The following is a 16,832-nucleotide window of genomic DNA, read 5'->3' on the forward strand; positions in this document are numbered from 1 at the left end:
TGCAAATATATATACATATATATATGTATATATATATATGTATACACACACACACACACACACACACACACACACACACACACACACACACACACACACACACACACACACACACACACACACACACACACACACACACACACACACACACACACACACACACACACACTTACCAGAAATCGAAGAAGAGGGAGGGAATGCTTCTAAAGTTGTCCTATGAAGACAATATTATTCTGACATCAAAATCAAACAAGATATTTCAAGGAAGATATTCTTAGGAATAGATACAAAATCTTCCTTGACATTAACAAATACAAAACAAAACACTATGTAAAAGTAATTATGTACTATGGACAATTAGGTTTTATCTCAAGAAAGAAAAATTGGTTTAGTATCCCCAAATCAACTAATTTTTTTTTTTGGTTTTTTGTTTTACGTTTCTTGGGGGTTTTTTTTTGGTTGGTCGTGGGGCCTGAACTCTGGGCCCGGGCGCTGTCCCACAGCTCCAGTTCAAGGCAAGCATTCTACCACAGCAGCACTTCTGGCTTCTTCTGCTTATGTGGTGCTGAGGAATCGAACCCATGTATGCAAGACAAGCATGCAAGACTCTACTACTGAGCCCAGCCCCTCAACTAATTTAACATATCTATAAAATAAAAATTCCAAACCACACAATTATCTTGACACTTAAGAAGTCATTTGAGGAAGTGGCGCTGTAGCTCAAGTGGTAGAGCGCTGGCCTTGAGCTGAAGAGCTAAGGGACAACGCCCAGGCCCAGAGTTCAAGCCCCACGACCGACAAAAAAAAAAAAAGAAGTCATTTGACAAAATACAGAACCTTTTGTGATAAATATACACTACAATTTATGAATAAAGGAAACCTACTCAACTTTATAATAAGCATCTATGAAGAATCTTAAGCCATATTTGTTGACCACACTTGACAGTCAAAAGACTTTCCCTTAAGGAACAAGGTAAAGTTGTCCCTACTCAACACTTGTATTTAATACTATCACTGAAGTTCTAGGCAAGGCAAGAAAAAAATAAAAGCTATTCAGGCTGGAAAGAAAAAAAACTTTATTTTAAAATGAAATTACTTTGGATCTGGAAAATCCTAAGGAATCCACTAAAATCTAAATTTCAGCAATGTTTCAGGAACAAGATAGATACAATATACAAAAACCATGGCATTTTTATACAGTTGCAATATTGAATATAAAAATGAGCCAGATTTTAGTGGCTTACACCTATAATTCTAACTATTCAAGAGTCTGAGATCTAGAGGATTGTAATCTAAAGCAGCCTGGGCAGAAAAGTCAATGAGACTCTATCTCCAAACAAGCAAGCCAAATAAGCACAAAACCCTAAGCTCAAAACCTAGTAAAGGCAAAAAAAAAAAAAAAAAAATAGGATTTTTTACAAAAGCAAACTAAAAGAATTACTTAGAAAAATTAACACAGAAGGTATAACATAATCTAAAACAAAATATTGTTGAAATAAAGATCTAGTAAAGGGAACTATATCCGGTGTATATGAATCAGAAGACTTCGTATCAGACTCTGGTGTTACAGTGCTTTCCTAGGATGCATAGGGCCCTGACTTCACGTAGGAATGGGGGTGTAGCTCAGAGCACATGCTTAGCATCTTTAAGATGCTTGAGGTAAACCCCAAAATTACATACCACCAAAAACAATATAAAAGGAGAATAAAAGGCTTTTTATTGCTAAAATGGTCACATTTCCCAATTTAATCTGTCAAGTCAACACAATGCCTAGTATAATCCCAAAGAGCTTTCTTTTAGAAAGCTTGGCTATAGTTCATTAATTTTTTTTATAAAGGTGCTAAGATAATTCAGTGGAGGAAGAATTAGTCTTTTCCACAAATGGTGCTAAGACAACTAGACAGCCATATGAAGATCACTGAATTTATACCATGTACTTTACATCATGTACAAAAGTTAACAATAATCAAAGGCCTAAATGGAAGTGGAATGAGGAGACTGGTATCTGGATACAGTGGTTCCTTTTGAGGTAATGAAGATAATGGTGGCACAATTCTATGAATATACCAAATGCCCTGAAATACATACTTTAAATAAGTGAAGTATAATGAAAACGAATTATTCTCAAAGCCATTGAAAAATATTGTAACTCAGGAATATGTAAGATTAAGATTGAGTATGAGCTGGGCACTGGTGGCTCAATCCTGTATTCCTAATTACTAAGGAGGCTGAGATCTGAGGATCATAGTTTAAAGCCAGCTGGGACAGGAAAGTCTCCAAAGAGGGGGTGACGCAAGTGGCTCAAAACTTGTAACCTGTAGACTAACAAATAAGGAGAAATTTCCAGGCATAAATGCAAATAAAGATACACAGAAACTAATAGAATGTGATGTCATTTATTCTAAAACTCATTGGAGAGAATTATTCAGTAAGGGCTAAATATAATCAAAGTGACTTTGAGAAATATTATTCCTCCCCTGTGTTATGACTCATCAAAGAACTGCAATAGCCATAAAAGAATATCGTTCAAAGGATGGATACCTAAACCAATGGAATAGAATGGCTGGGAACTTGACAAATTAAACATATTTCAGTGAGGAAAAGATGATTGATATCCATATACAAAAATCAGAGATATTTCTATTTCAAACTATACACAAATAAATTTCAAGTAATTAAAGACCTAAAAGTAAAGGGCAAAATTCCATATAGTTAGACTTAAGCATAACTTCTTTTTTGTTGTTGTTGTTGTTTGTTTGTTTTCTCGGTCATGGGGCTTGAACTCTGGGCCTGGGCTTCAGCTCAAGGTAACGCTCTACCACATGAGCTACAGCACCACTTCTGGTTTTGTGGCAGTTAATTGGAGATGAGACTCAAGGACTTTCCTGCCCAGGCTGGCTTTGAACAATCCTCAGATCTCAGTCACCCAAGTAGCTAGGATTACAGGCCTGGATAACTTTGGTTTTTTATTTTTTATTTTATTTTATTTTTGTCGGTCATGGGGACTGAACTCTGGGCCTGGGTACTGTCCTTCAGCAATTCAGCTTAAGGCTAGTGCCCTACCACTTGAACCACAGTGCCACTTCCGGCTTTTTTCTGCTTATGTGGTGCTAAGGAATCAAACCCAGGGCCTCATGTGTATGAGACAAGCACTCTATCACTGAGCCAACTTCCCAGCCCCTAACTTTGATTTTTTAATTGACATTTGTACTTATTTATGGGACACAGTACTATAATTTGATACATGTATATAATGTATAAGAATTAAATCAGAGCAATAACCATTTAAATCACACACACACACACACACACACACACACACACATATAGATATATATGTATTTATCATTTCTGTGTTGGACTTTTCAAATTCTCCTCCAGATATTGTTATACACTCTAGTAAACCTCTGTGCTGATGAACTTTAGAGCTATTCTTCCTCTAACTACTTTGGTATCGATTACCCACATTTTTTCTATTTTCCCTCCCTCCTATGCTTCCCAGACTCCAGAGGAAAAAAAAATTAAATAAAATGTAGGAAAATACCTTTCTGGCCTTGGAACAATAACTGATATCTAAAACATGACATAAAAGCATGAAGCACATAGAAAGACTAATAATCCTGAATGCATCAGAGTTTAACATGTCTTTATATTGCAAGTAAATAGAAAAGGCAAGACACAAATAAGGGGTAATAGACATATCTTCAAAAGGTTTATTATCAAGAACATATAAAGAATTACTATAAATAAGGTTTAAAAATAATAGAAAGGTGAAATTAAAGAAAATAGTGAAGTTTAAGACAATGTAATTCAAGAAAAATTCATCAAATAATCCTGAGTAGCCAAGGAACATGAAAAGATCCTTAATTCACTTGTAAGGTCTTAATTATATAAAGCACAGATTTGTATCTGAGAAAATTGTAACTTATGGTTTCTAGAGGGAAATGAAAACTTTAGAAAGCAATAGTTAGAAGTATATTTTAGGTCCAATTACTGATTTCTAGAAATGAACTTCTTAGAAATAAAGCCAAGGGAAATGTAGGTTTGTCACAAGCATTTTATTATAGAAAATGAGAAAATTAAATTTCCTTCAATATGGTAATGACTTAAACTGGAAAATATGTCAGTATTTGAATAAGGTATAGCACTATAAGTATCAAAATAGAAAATATTTAAGCTAGTGTTGAATAAAGTATAGGCACTATGTGAATCAAAATAGAAGGCATCAGCCCTGGGAAGGTGGCTCAGTGGTAGAGTGCTTGCCTTGCATCCATGAGGCCCTAGGTTCGATTCCTCAGCACCACATAAGCAGAAAAAGCCAGAAGTGGGGCTGAGGCTCAAGTGGTAGAGAACTGGTCTACAGCTGAAGAGCTGGGGGACAGCGCCCAGGCCCAGAGTTCAGGCCCCACAATTGGCATAAAAAAAAAAATAGAAGGCTTCAAATTTACAATATTGAGGGAAAAAAGACCAGTTTCAAATAGATATCTACAGTATGTTATTGCTTAACTTTTAAAAACAAAACAATATGTATCATTAATGGGAGATAGATATTTAGAAAAAGTATACATACTTGCAAAAGAGATAGACATAGTTTATATGAATATTCATAAACTATTAGAGGGAAGGAAGGGAGGAATGGAAAGATGAGAAGTTATATCTGTAATGCTTTTTTCTTTAAGCAGAAATATAATAAACAAAACATCAAAATGCTAGCATACTTACATCTGAGGATGGACATAGGTGTGTCTATTTTATTACTTTTGGGGGGCAGTTTTGGGATTTGAACTCAGGGTCTTCCACTTAGTAGAAAAGTTTTCTACCACTTAAACCATACCTCCAGCCCCTCACTTTTTGCCATTTTTGTATATTTGTAATAGTTTCTAATTCCAATTATAAAATTATAAGATTATGGTTTTAGGGTAAATAAGAAATTAGAGGAAAACCAGGGTAGATAAAAGGAGGCTACATTTCACAGAGCCAAAAAAAATCTTCTTTTAAATATGATGCAGGATATATTATAAGCACATTTTTCCAAACTTACTTGCTCAACCTCTCTGTTGAGGGCATCTACTTTTTCTTTTAATCTGTTACTCTCTGCTTCAGCAGTGATAAGTTCCAATTTGAGGGTATTGTTATCTGCCTCCATTTGACGAGCCTTATTTTCCCAGTTTTCAGCATCTTCATTGGCTTTTCGGAGTTGTTCCATTATTTGCCGGTTCTCAGATTCCTGAAAAGCAAATCATAGGTATCATCTTAAAACTTCTTAGACAGTCAATAAATGATACATATTAAAATACTATTTTTAAATCACTTATAATTCACTTCCCACATTTGTAACATAACCTTGAGAAAATCTATCTTAGAGAATAGTACCATTAGAATCTGCCCTGCTTCAGCCACGATTATCCCCTTAGTAAATTTAAGTTCATTACTATCTCAGGAGAGGATCTCAAGGGCTCAATAGCTATGTGTATAAGATCATACAAAATGATGCTTATCAAAATTAGCTCCAAGAAATGATGGAAGTAAGAGGTTTTTTTTTTATTAAACTGTTTTCAGTTCTTTTTCTTTTCTTCTTTCCTTTTTTTCTTTGGCTTATTCTCTACTGTTGCTGTTCTTTATTTCTGTACCCTTTGTCTTGTATATAAGTTTATCTGATTTGGGAAGGGGAAGCATAGAAATGGTGAGCCAAAGGGTGAACCAATTCAGCAGTGAAACCTACTAGACACTGTGTTAGAAATGAACTATACAACTTTGTGGGAAGGGAAGTCAGGAGGGGAAAAACTGGGAGAGAATGAGGGAGGGGTGATCCTGTTCAAAAGGAAATGTACTCACTACCTGAATAATGTAACTGCAACCCCTCTGTACATTACTTTTACAATAAAATTTAAAAAGAAAACCTGGATAAACATGTTCTTATATTTCCTTTATTCAAATGGGATTCTCACTGCCTCCTTTTCCTATTTGTCTGATTATCTCCTACTTGCTGGTCTGGTTTCTGAGCCTCTAGACTTTTGCATCTGTTAATTCCCTGCTCCTGACTACTTTACTGGGTAGTACTGAAAGCTTCTCTGTATTCTTATACATCTGTCAATTTCTGATGACTCTTGATTTAGAGCATTTCCTCTGTTTTCTGTCTTCATTCAAAGCCCTCGCCTTAATTTTCCTTATTATGGTCTATTATTCACCTTTGCTTGTTATCTTAATATTACTTGCTTGAAATTACTCAGAAATAAAATATCAAACCTATACCAATAAAGACTTTTATAAATATGCATTCATGCATAAACTGTACTTATAATACAAATCAGACAATTTTTGCAGTGGTAATCAAACCCAGAGCCTTACACATGCTAGGGAAGCACTCTACCACTAAGCTACATCCCCAGCCCTGTGAGACCAATTTTTTTTAAACCTTCAAGGTTATAACTATATTGGTTGAAGTAAGATGTTTTTCTTGAGGGAAAATATCAGTTCCATAGTAACATATCTTAGTAGTATGGTTTGGCCAACTCATTCTAAAACATCAATTATAATTTCAGTAATTAATAAAAGGCACTGGATCTGTTTCTCCTGTTAATAAATACTGCATTTCTCTATCAGAGATCCTGGACTAAATAAAATAGCAAAATTGCAATATGTCTCATCATATAAGTCTTTCGGATCAGATCTGCATTCTCACAATTAACATCACTTAATAGTAATAAACTGGTTCAAATCCAGTTAATATTGCCACCTTGTGGCCTTTAATGTGAAGGATTTTTGCCAAGTCCTAATACCTATATACTAAACTCCTTCATTGACTTTCAAGGTTTACATATTTCACATTTGCCATAGTAACCTAATATATGTTTTTCCATGCCATAATAAAAATACTAACCGTCTAAGGAATATGTGCTTGGAAGATAACTGGTATAATTCATGTACACTGAATTTTACCCATGCTAAAGTTAAAGGGATGCATTCCTCTTTAACTTTCTGTAGGACTTACTATCTCTGCTATTTGTTTAAAGCTGCCATACACACACACACACACACACACACACACACACACACACACACACACACACACACACATATGGTTTATGTAGTTAGGAATATATATACCGTCTCCCCAATAACACTTGTATTTATCATAGATAGGGACTGTTTTTAATATTAAATTTGATTTTGTGAACAAGTAATAAGAAGGATTTCATAAAATGTGCCTCTTGTCCTCTAATCCCCCCTGTAGTTCTCCATCTCCATTCAGAAGTCATATTAATACTGTTTTTTTTATCCTCTCCGAGCATTGCAGGGCCTGAGATAGACAACATCACAAGGAAAATGAAGCTGTTCATTGTATTCCTCTACTTGGTGCTTCTTAGTTCTCTCTGGCCACTCACAAAGCTCTCTGCAATGTTCCACCTGTTTCAACTGAAATTCTTTGTACTACATGCCTGAATTGTGGTCATAACATCTCTTAATTGTTCTTTCTAGCCTTACACTCCTAATTAATTCTTTCTCACATCTCCAGAATCATCTTTCTGAAGGTAATTCTTTTCTGTGTTTATTATTAATCTTTTTACTATTACTTTCTAAACTTCCTGAAAATAAGGGTGCCTGTGGCCAATCTGCCTCATCAAGAACTTTGTATGGCCCTGAAAGCTGTTATACATATTCAAATGGCCCTTAGCAAACAAATAGAAAAGGTTCCTCATCCTAGTGTGAAAGGTACATAGATATTCTTAAGTTACCTTCCCAGATATTAGTGAGACTAAATATATGTTAATTCATCATTTTCAAAATTAAAATATTTTATATAGTAAGGCAAGACCTGATTCACCTGTTATGAGTGTGATAACTAAAATAATATTTATGAAAAATTTTAGGTATCATGAGCAAAGAGGAAAAGAAATGTACATACTTCAGACTTTAATATATTTTTCAGCTTGTTAACTTCCAAATTAGTATCTTGGACCTTCTGTTTTATGTCATTAAGTTCATTATGCGTATCATTCAACTTTTTGGACAGTGCCTATAAAAAAGAGATAGCTAGATTTGACTATAACTAATAAAAATTTCTACACATAAAAACAACACATCAAACATCTAAACATTTGCAACAAATAAATAAAATTAATATACCACATATGTAATACATAAAAATGGTGAGGAAACATAAAGCCCAGGTGTAAATGGGCAAAGAACCCAAAAAGATAGTCCACAGAAAGTTAACATAAGTAGACAGTGCTTGAAAACTAAATTTTACTAATCAAAAGAAAAACCAATTAAAACAAATATTTTTTTCTACCAAATTAGTATAGATTTAAAACTTTGGTTATAGAAAAGAATAGGCATTTTTATTTAGTGTCTGCTCCAAACACAAATCTGCAAGAGGCAAATGTATGATCCACCATATGATGGTGTATGAAGAAACATTTTAAATGTTCATAAAACAAAGATGAAAATGTTGATTATTGTTAAAGATGGATGTAGGTACATAGGAGTTCACAAAATTTGAAAATATGTCTAATCTAAATTTTTCAAGTTAAAAAAGAAACAGTGTAGAGTAATTATCAAGCATGTGCAAGGCCTTAGGTTCAATCCTGATTCAAACAAACTTCAAACAAAAAAGTTTAAAAGAAACTTCATAGGCTTTGATTCAATTTGATACGTCTTAATAAAATTTGATGAAAGAAAACACTCATTAAGGCACTGTTTAATAAAACAGTCACCTTAGTGTGATGTAGTACATCTGCATGGTGGTATAACTATATTACAGAATAGTACTTATCTGTGAGAAATATTTAAGGTCATTTTTTATAATAAAAGAAAATGTCATTCTCAGTGCATCTTTTTAAAAGGTCAGGCTCCAGAGTTCATAAATAACTCATTATTTCACTTTGCTAAAAATGTAGCATCAAAGATAAAAGTTTTTCAAGTTTCCATTTTCCAAATCTTTTATAATACTAATTAACCTGTGGTCCTTTGAGCTTTAGTTATTTTGAGGATAGGATATCACATTTATGCCTGGATGGCCTGGACTATCATCCTTTTATGCTTGCCATGGTAGATGGGATGACAGTTGTGCTCCACCACGCCAGCTATTGGCTGAGATGAGGTCTTTCTAACTTCTTGCCCAGGCTGGTTTTGAACCTGAATCCTCTCAACATCTACCTAATAAGTAGCTGGAATTACAGACATGGACCACTGGTGCCTAACATTAAGGTCATTTTATATAATTAACAACGTTTTCCATTTTATAGTTGTTTATATGAATTTTAAATCTTTTAAAAGTAGGTTCTTATAATGAAAAGTAATCATACTGAAAGTAAAACCAAAGAAGGTTTGTGTATTCAAACATGCATATCCTCTAGTATGAAAGTGCTTTCTACTAAATGTTCATTCTTGTTTCTTTATTGTATTACACTTTATATCTAGAAATTCATATTCTAGAAAATTCATCTAAAAATAATATGGCATATTCTGCTATAAAAGTAAAAATGAGGGGCTGGGAATGTGGCTTAGCGATAGAGTGCTTGCCTAGGATACATGAAGCTCTGGGTTCAATTCCTCAGTTCCACATAAACAGAAAAAGCCCGAAGTGGCACTGTGGCTCAAGTGGCAGAGTGCTAGCCTTGAGCAGAAGCAGCTCAGTGCCCAAGCACTGAGTTCAAGTCCCAGGACTGCCAAAAAAAAATGTGAAAATGAAATGGCTATTCTGGTGTCTAAGCTTTTCTACAAAGTAAAAACTGTCACAGAAGAATTTTGTTGTTGTTGTTGTTGGATAAAAAGATTCTAGGATAACATGTACCTGGTTTTCTTGTTTGGCTTTGGCAAACTGTTCTTGGAGACCGTCATTCTCATGAGCCAAGATATCTCTTTCCCTAGCAATTTGACCCAGCTCATCATTTGTTTCCTCCAGTTGCCGGCGCATTCTGGAAATATCTTGTTCACACATAATTAGGGCTTCCGTAGACTGTCTATTCCACAAATCAAATAGTACATAAGAAGAGTCATTTTACTGAAACAGAATAACAAACTCTCACAAGACAGAAGATGAACAGTTAGCATGGAAATATTTGAAGAAGTTTAAAACATGTTTAAATTTATTGGCATACTGTTTAAATACTACAAAGACAGCACATTCAGATTTTTCTTCTTTGCCAACATTTACTATAAAAAGTATATTAAATATACAAATAGTCAACGATTTGCTAAATGTTTAATATTTCTGATACTCGATAATAGTAGGAAAACCAGCCAGAAGAGCCGGTGGCTCACACCTGTAATCTTAGCTACTCAGGAGGCTGAGATCTGACAATCACGGTTCAAAGCCAGCCTGGGCAGGAAAGTCTGTGAGACTCAACTCCAATAAACCACTCAGAAAACCAGAAGTGGTGGTGTGGCGCAAGTGGTAGAGTTACTTTGAACTGAAGAGCTGAGGGACAAAGCCCAGGCCCACCACCCACAAAAAAAAAAAGTAAAGCCTTCTTCACAATAACTCTGGCTGCTTAATTTCTTCTATAGTTTCTTCCTCTGTCCTCTTAAAAGTTAATGTTTTTCAAGGTTCAAAACCTAGCCTCATGATTTATCTCCCTCCAGCCCATGTCTCAGAGGATTCTAGTCATATTCATGGCTTCCAAACCCATCTATACTCAGATGACTCCAGAATCATAAACTCCAGCATTCATCCACCTCCTTGTAAATAATCCAGATTCATGCTTATGGATATTTCTACCCAAAAAAAAAGTCTCAAAAGTTCTTCCACGTCTGAGATGAAATTTACTTTTCTCCTCACACTTCTGTCATGTTCAGTATCCATGTTTAGCTGGACACTTGAAATTTTCCTAGAGCCCTCCCTTATAAACATCTCATTTCTTCTCTCCTCGAGTTGCTAAAGCAATTTAACATCACCTCTTCAGTCTGGCTAATCAAATACCAAACTTTCCTGAAAGTTCTCAAATTACTTTCCCCAAAGGATAAAAATAAGCAGGACCCAGTGGCTCACCCCTGTAATCCTAGCTACTCAGGAGACTGAGATCTGAGGATGGCAGTTCAAAACCATCTCTGGCAGAAGGCCATGAGATTTCTTATATCCAATTAACAAGCAAAAAGCCAGAAGTAAAGCTGTGGTTCAAATGGTAGAGTGTCAGCCTGGAGTGAAAAGGCTGAAGGACAGAGAGCAAGTCCTGAGTTCAAGTCCTAGTACTGGCATGAGAGAGAGAAAGAGAAAGAGAGAGGGAGAGAAAGAGAAAGAAAGGGGGAAAGGGAGAAAGGGAGAAAGGAAGGAAGGGAAGAAGAAGAAAGAGAGGGAGGGAGGGAGGGAGGGAGGAAGGGAAAAAGGTAAGGAAGGAAGGGAGGGAGGAAGGGAGGGAGGAAGGGAGAAAGGGAGGGAGGAAGGGAGGAAGGAAGGAAGGAAGGAAGGAAGGAAGGAAGGAAGGAAGGAAGGAAGGAAGGAAGGAAGGAGAAGAGGACGGGAAGAGGGGAGTAGAGGAAGAAGGAAGGGGGGGGATAAAAATAATCACGATTCATCTGCTGTTAGTACATGTCTCTTCTGGCCTATGTAGCTTCTCCTTCTTTTGCTTATCGTATACTTCAGGTTTCAATAGCAGTCACTTACTTATAGTCCAAGAAACTCTTTAACATGATCTGGGGGTTTTTTTCTATTTTTTTTCTAATTTAATGCCCTTTCTTTCATTTTGCTTGGCAAATTCTATTCCATTTTTTACTTTTCTAGGCAGACTTAATTAAGCCTCCTTTGGAGTATGAGAGTTTTTATTACCTTATATTTATTACCTAGAGAGTTTATTACCTTATACATAACACTAAATCCCTTATTTCTTACTCTTTGCATCTTAAAATCACTTTGCTTCAAGTAAGTACTCTAATATTTTTGGATTGATTTACCTTGATGCCTGTTCCATCTCTGCAATGATATTCTTCATGCCTGAAATGGTCTTTTCCTTGAAAAGTAATACAGATATTGCATAAAAATTATCTTAAACTGTTAGTTTTGTTAAAATTAAATTTAAAAATGAAAAATTCCTCTCCCCTTTTGATTTCCACTTGGTTTTAAACATTTATATCCTTTTTATCTATGTGACTATTTGCACTGAGCAAAAACAATAGATTATAATCATTGACATAAAAGCCACTCTTAAGCATACTAGTATGAGATCATATGTCAAATACTTCGTTAAAAAATTTATGCAGTCACCCAACAATACTATCTTACATAACTACCCAATTTTTAGAAGTAAACCAAGAGTTTGGCATTGTAACATTCTTTACTCCTGATTCAATTTCTTATATTCTTCATATTATAAAACCCAGAGAAGCAATTCTTGGGTAACTAAATTTAGTTCTTAAGGAAATTATCTTTGGTCAAATATATTATGTATGTTAATCAGTAATAAAAAGTTACTCCTTGGAATTTAAAAGTATGTTCTTGGGAGGAGTAAATTTGTTCAAAGTGCACTGTGTGCATGTTTGAAAATATCACAAGTATATTATTAATATTTAGCTGTGAGATAATAAGGTGATAAACATCGGGCCTAGACCAAAGGTATAGCAATATAAATTGTTAATATTCTCTTTGCTCAGTCCAAGCTGAAATGGAAACTCTTAATGCTTTCAATCCTATTCTCATATCTTCTTTTAGTACTTTCATTGAGCATGCACTATATTCCTTTCTTCATGTACTCTTCTCTAGAGTGCTTTAACTTTTACTTTCTCACTGCTTTCTGATAGAAAAATATTATACATCTGGCAGTAATGGAGAATAGTTAATCCTTTTTAAGAATAAACCCATGAAGAATAAACTCAAACCGAAAATGCTGCTTAAAATGGAATGTATACATAATTTTAAAAAGCATAATGTAAACTGGCACTGGGGGCTCATGCTTATAATCTTAACTACTCAGGAATCTGAGATCTGAGGAGCTAAGTTCAAAATCAGCCTCAAGAGAAAAGTCCATGTGACTCTTATCTCTAATTAAGCACCAAAAAAGCCTGAAGTGGGGCTGTGGCTCAAATGGTAGAGTACTAGCACTGAGCAGAAAAGCTTAGGAACAGTGCCCAGGCCTTGGCGCACACACACACACACACACACACACACACACACACACACACACACACACACACACACACACACACACACACACACACACACACACACACACACACACACACACACACACACACACACACACACACACACACACACACACACACACACACACACACACACACACACACACACACACACACGGTAATTTATTACATTTTAAAATAATTTCTAAAAAACAAATTAAACTTGGGTAAGCTTGAAATAATAATACTTCACAAGCCTAAAGGGGGCTTTTCTTTTGTCAATAGAAGTTAACATTAAAAGTAAGATTTTTGGGTGGCAAAAAAAGTAAGATTTTTCTAGGAGTATCAGCCAACAAAATTATGCCTTATTTTCCTTTTAGAGGATGGATATGCTTACTTTCATAAAATCAACATTTTTGTTTTGAAATGAATTTGCAATTCAGTATTCCTTGTAAAGGAAAGACAATGTCAATACAGCTAGTAAAATGAAAGAAATGAGAAGGGAGAAATAAGATTCAGAAAGATGTAAACATTTTTGCTTCAAATGTTAGTGTTCTAAAAGAAAATCATGCTTAGCTACTAAAAATATCTTGAATATAAGGAAAGGCAAAATTGCAACTAAAATCATTAAATTTAAAAAATAAATCAGCCTTTCACAAACATTCAGAAAGGAAATTTATCTCATTCCTTTTGATTATTTCAATTATGTTTATGATTCCAAATTTATTAACTTCAATTTTCTCATTCCAACAAACTATGAATATTGCATCTACACATCTCAAAGCCAAACAAAATTCAACACATAAATAATCTCTCTCAGCCTTTCTTAGCTCCTGTGTTTCCTACATTGGGAATAGGAACCATTCTTTGAGCTCCTAAGACAGACAATACACCTTATCAGCTTTATCTCCTTAATTATTTCTCACTAATATTGTTATTATTTTTATAAGGTCATACCATCTTCTCCTAAATCGTTTTCTGGCTCATTTCTAGTCTTTTGTTCTTTCTTTTCTTTTCTCTCCCTTCTTTCCTACCTTCCTTTCTTCCTTCTTTCCTTTGACTATTTCCTAAAAGGCTCCCTAGATCTTACTTTTCCCCTAACCCAACTCCCAGACTGAATCAGGTGTGGCAGACTCCAATAACACATTAGGCATAGGTCCTTATGACAATATATTCTATAATAGGATCTTCTCTGTATATTACAATATAGCTCTATTCATCCTTAATTTTAACAAAATACATGGTATGTGTCACTAAGTATTTTTTGACAGAATGGACACACTAATGAATTATTCCCTTAAGAATAGGGAAAGACCTTAACTACAATGATGTAGTCTTTGCTTAAGAAATGTGTGAGGAATTGTCTTCAAAATTCATTGATGAGTTAGAAAATGGTATTAATATCACTGTGTCCTCTTAGCAAAACTTTTTTGTAGTTTAACAAAAATGTGGACTAGAATGAGCATCCAACTTCATGCATTTGGCCCATTTAATACATTCTCAAAGGGCAAGGATGATGTAAAAAATCTGTTTCTACAAGTTCTTTCATAGAGTGGGTGTGGAGGGATAATGAAGTGGGTAAATGAGGATGGACATGATTGACACAATTTATTTACATGTATGAAAATACAACAATGAAACCTATTGAAATTGTTTTAAGAAAAAGGAGCAGGATAAGAGAGTGATGGAGGGGTGAAGTTAATTGGGATACAATGTCTTCATGTGTAGAAATATTACAATAATACTTCTCCTTGTACAACTCATATACTAACTACAAAAAAAAAACATGTCTCTAGTTCATAATCACGAAGTTTCAATGCAATAAAGATACTGCCTACTAAGGTGACAAACCTGAAATGTTTTTAAGGAAAAATCAGCCTACCTACTTTATGATTATGTTTGAATTTATCATTATCAGTGAATGTCAGTCACCAAATTATGACATAAAACCACATTAAAATATTAGCCATAGAGTTACATACTTATGTCCTAAGACTATCTAAAATATTTCATACACAGATTGTAAAGTTTCAGCTCTCTAGAAAGAAACTTTGAGAAAATCCATCCTATTATTTTATTCAGATTCAAATGAGACACAATTTAATATTTAAATATTTCAATTAAACATTTCTTGTTCATCACAGCTCTCAGAACATACTTTCATTGCCAAACTCTCTCCGAGGGATGCAATATTCTCAGATTTTTTATCCAAGCATGCTTGAAGGCATTCTTTTTCTTTAGCCAAATCATTGAGTGTTGCTCCAAGAATGCTGATTTCTTCTCTTTGTGCAATACTTTGCCTTGTAAAATTATCTAAATAATCATAAAGGTATTATTTCGATCAAGATAAAAATCTATTTTCCTGTTTAAGTAGATAGAAATACTTTTCAAAGTAAGTTCTCTTGTGTAATATTTAATAGCTAAAAATAAGAGTATTATATTCCAAATAAAAATGGCTTTATTCCTAGCAAGTACAAAGCCCTGAGTTCAAACCTCAAAATGGTTTTATTGTTAGTGATGCAAAACTACAGTGAATCATTACATTCTAAGTGGCTCATAAATGTTAAATTAATTAATACTTTGAATCAGAACAGCAAAGGAAAGCTGTATATCATAAGTCTCAGATTTAAGTGTGATGGGGAGGAAGTATGATACTGGATGAGATAGGTAGAATATGAGAATGATCTGTGACCTTTGCCCCTTCCATTTTTCTTCTTCTTCCCTCTAGTCTAGAAAGGGCATTGCATGTAAAATTGGTAAGTAACAAATCATAATAAAATATTCAATTAAGCCAGGTCCTGGGGCTCACTCCTAGCTACTCAGGAGATTAAGATCTGATGATTGCAGTTCAAAGCTAACCTGGGCAGGAAATTAACCCCCAGAAAATAGAAAGTGGTGCTGTGGCTTAAAGTGGTAGAGCACTAGCCTTGAGCAAAAGAGCTCAGGCACAATGCCCCAGGCCCTGAGTTTAAGCCCTAAGACCAAAACATAAAAAAAGGCCTATTAAGTCTTCTTCAGTCAAATGTTTTTTAGTATTCTGATTTTCCCTAGATTTTTCCAAAATTTCTCAGAGGAAAACAAAATTAAAAAATCAACAAAATCAAAAACAAAAAGTCTGATTTTATCTGTGAGAATGCTGGTAAACCAATGTCAGTGCTGAAGGCCTGAATAATTGATATAGAGTAGTGGCTTTTAAATTGTAGTTTATCAATTAGCACTATCAGGATCACTTGAAAAATGCAAAGTTTTAGATCCCCTACCCCAGACCTGCGGAATCAAAAATTCTGGGATTGGACCCAGCTATTGCTGCTTTAACAAGCACATTCCTCTAGTAGCCCACACTTATTCTAATACACAGTGAGGGTTGAGAACCACTGTCCCAGGGCAGAGGTTCTAGGATATCAGAATCACTTAAAGAAATTGGTGAAGATACAAAAGCTCTAGTCCAGTCCTACTTCAAGGTCTCTCTCTGCAATGATCTTTATTAGCTTCCAGTTTGAGAACTATTGGTCTAGAACTTTAAGACTCCTGCTAGGTTAATACCTAGCAGGATTAAGACCCTGCTAGGGGCTATTCTGGTGCAGTGATCAGGGCAGCAATGGCATACTTTCAAATTTCATATATTATTTTTACTGGCAGAAATGCCTTTAAGCCAGCCCATATTTTGGGTATTCTGATGTCTGAATTTTAGATTCATAATCAATCTCTTAAAAAGTTATATAATTTCCTAGCCACTGAAGCCACCACCTTATTTT

General features: G+C 34.8%; 1 protein-coding gene across 9 annotated transcripts in view; it reads right to left on the reverse strand.

Annotated features, from left to right (window-relative positions):
• The window catches only part of Tsga10 (testis specific 10), a 113,626-nt gene that overhangs the window by 19,634 nt on the left and 77,160 nt on the right, over positions 1–16,832 (reverse strand). For all 9 annotated transcript variants that reach the window (XM_069988509.1, XM_069988514.1, XM_069988511.1 and 6 more), the window contains 5 exons: positions 15,236–15,390; positions 11,893–11,948; positions 9,797–9,965; positions 7,907–8,017; positions 5,042–5,227 (listed from right to left, as the gene is read on the reverse strand). In XM_069988509.1, the coding sequence (XP_069844610.1) occupies positions 5,042–5,227; positions 7,907–8,017; positions 9,797–9,965; positions 11,893–11,948; positions 15,236–15,390 (677 nt within the window). The remainder of the gene's footprint in view (positions 1–5,041; positions 5,228–7,906; positions 8,018–9,796; positions 9,966–11,892; positions 11,949–15,235; positions 15,391–16,832) is intronic.

This window comes from Dipodomys merriami, unplaced genomic scaffold (genome assembly GCF_024711535.1).
Source record: "Dipodomys merriami isolate MVZ:Mamm:240054 unplaced genomic scaffold, mDipMer1.0.p SCAF_36, whole genome shotgun sequence".
NCBI lineage: Eukaryota > Metazoa > Chordata > Mammalia > Rodentia > Heteromyidae > Dipodomys > Dipodomys merriami.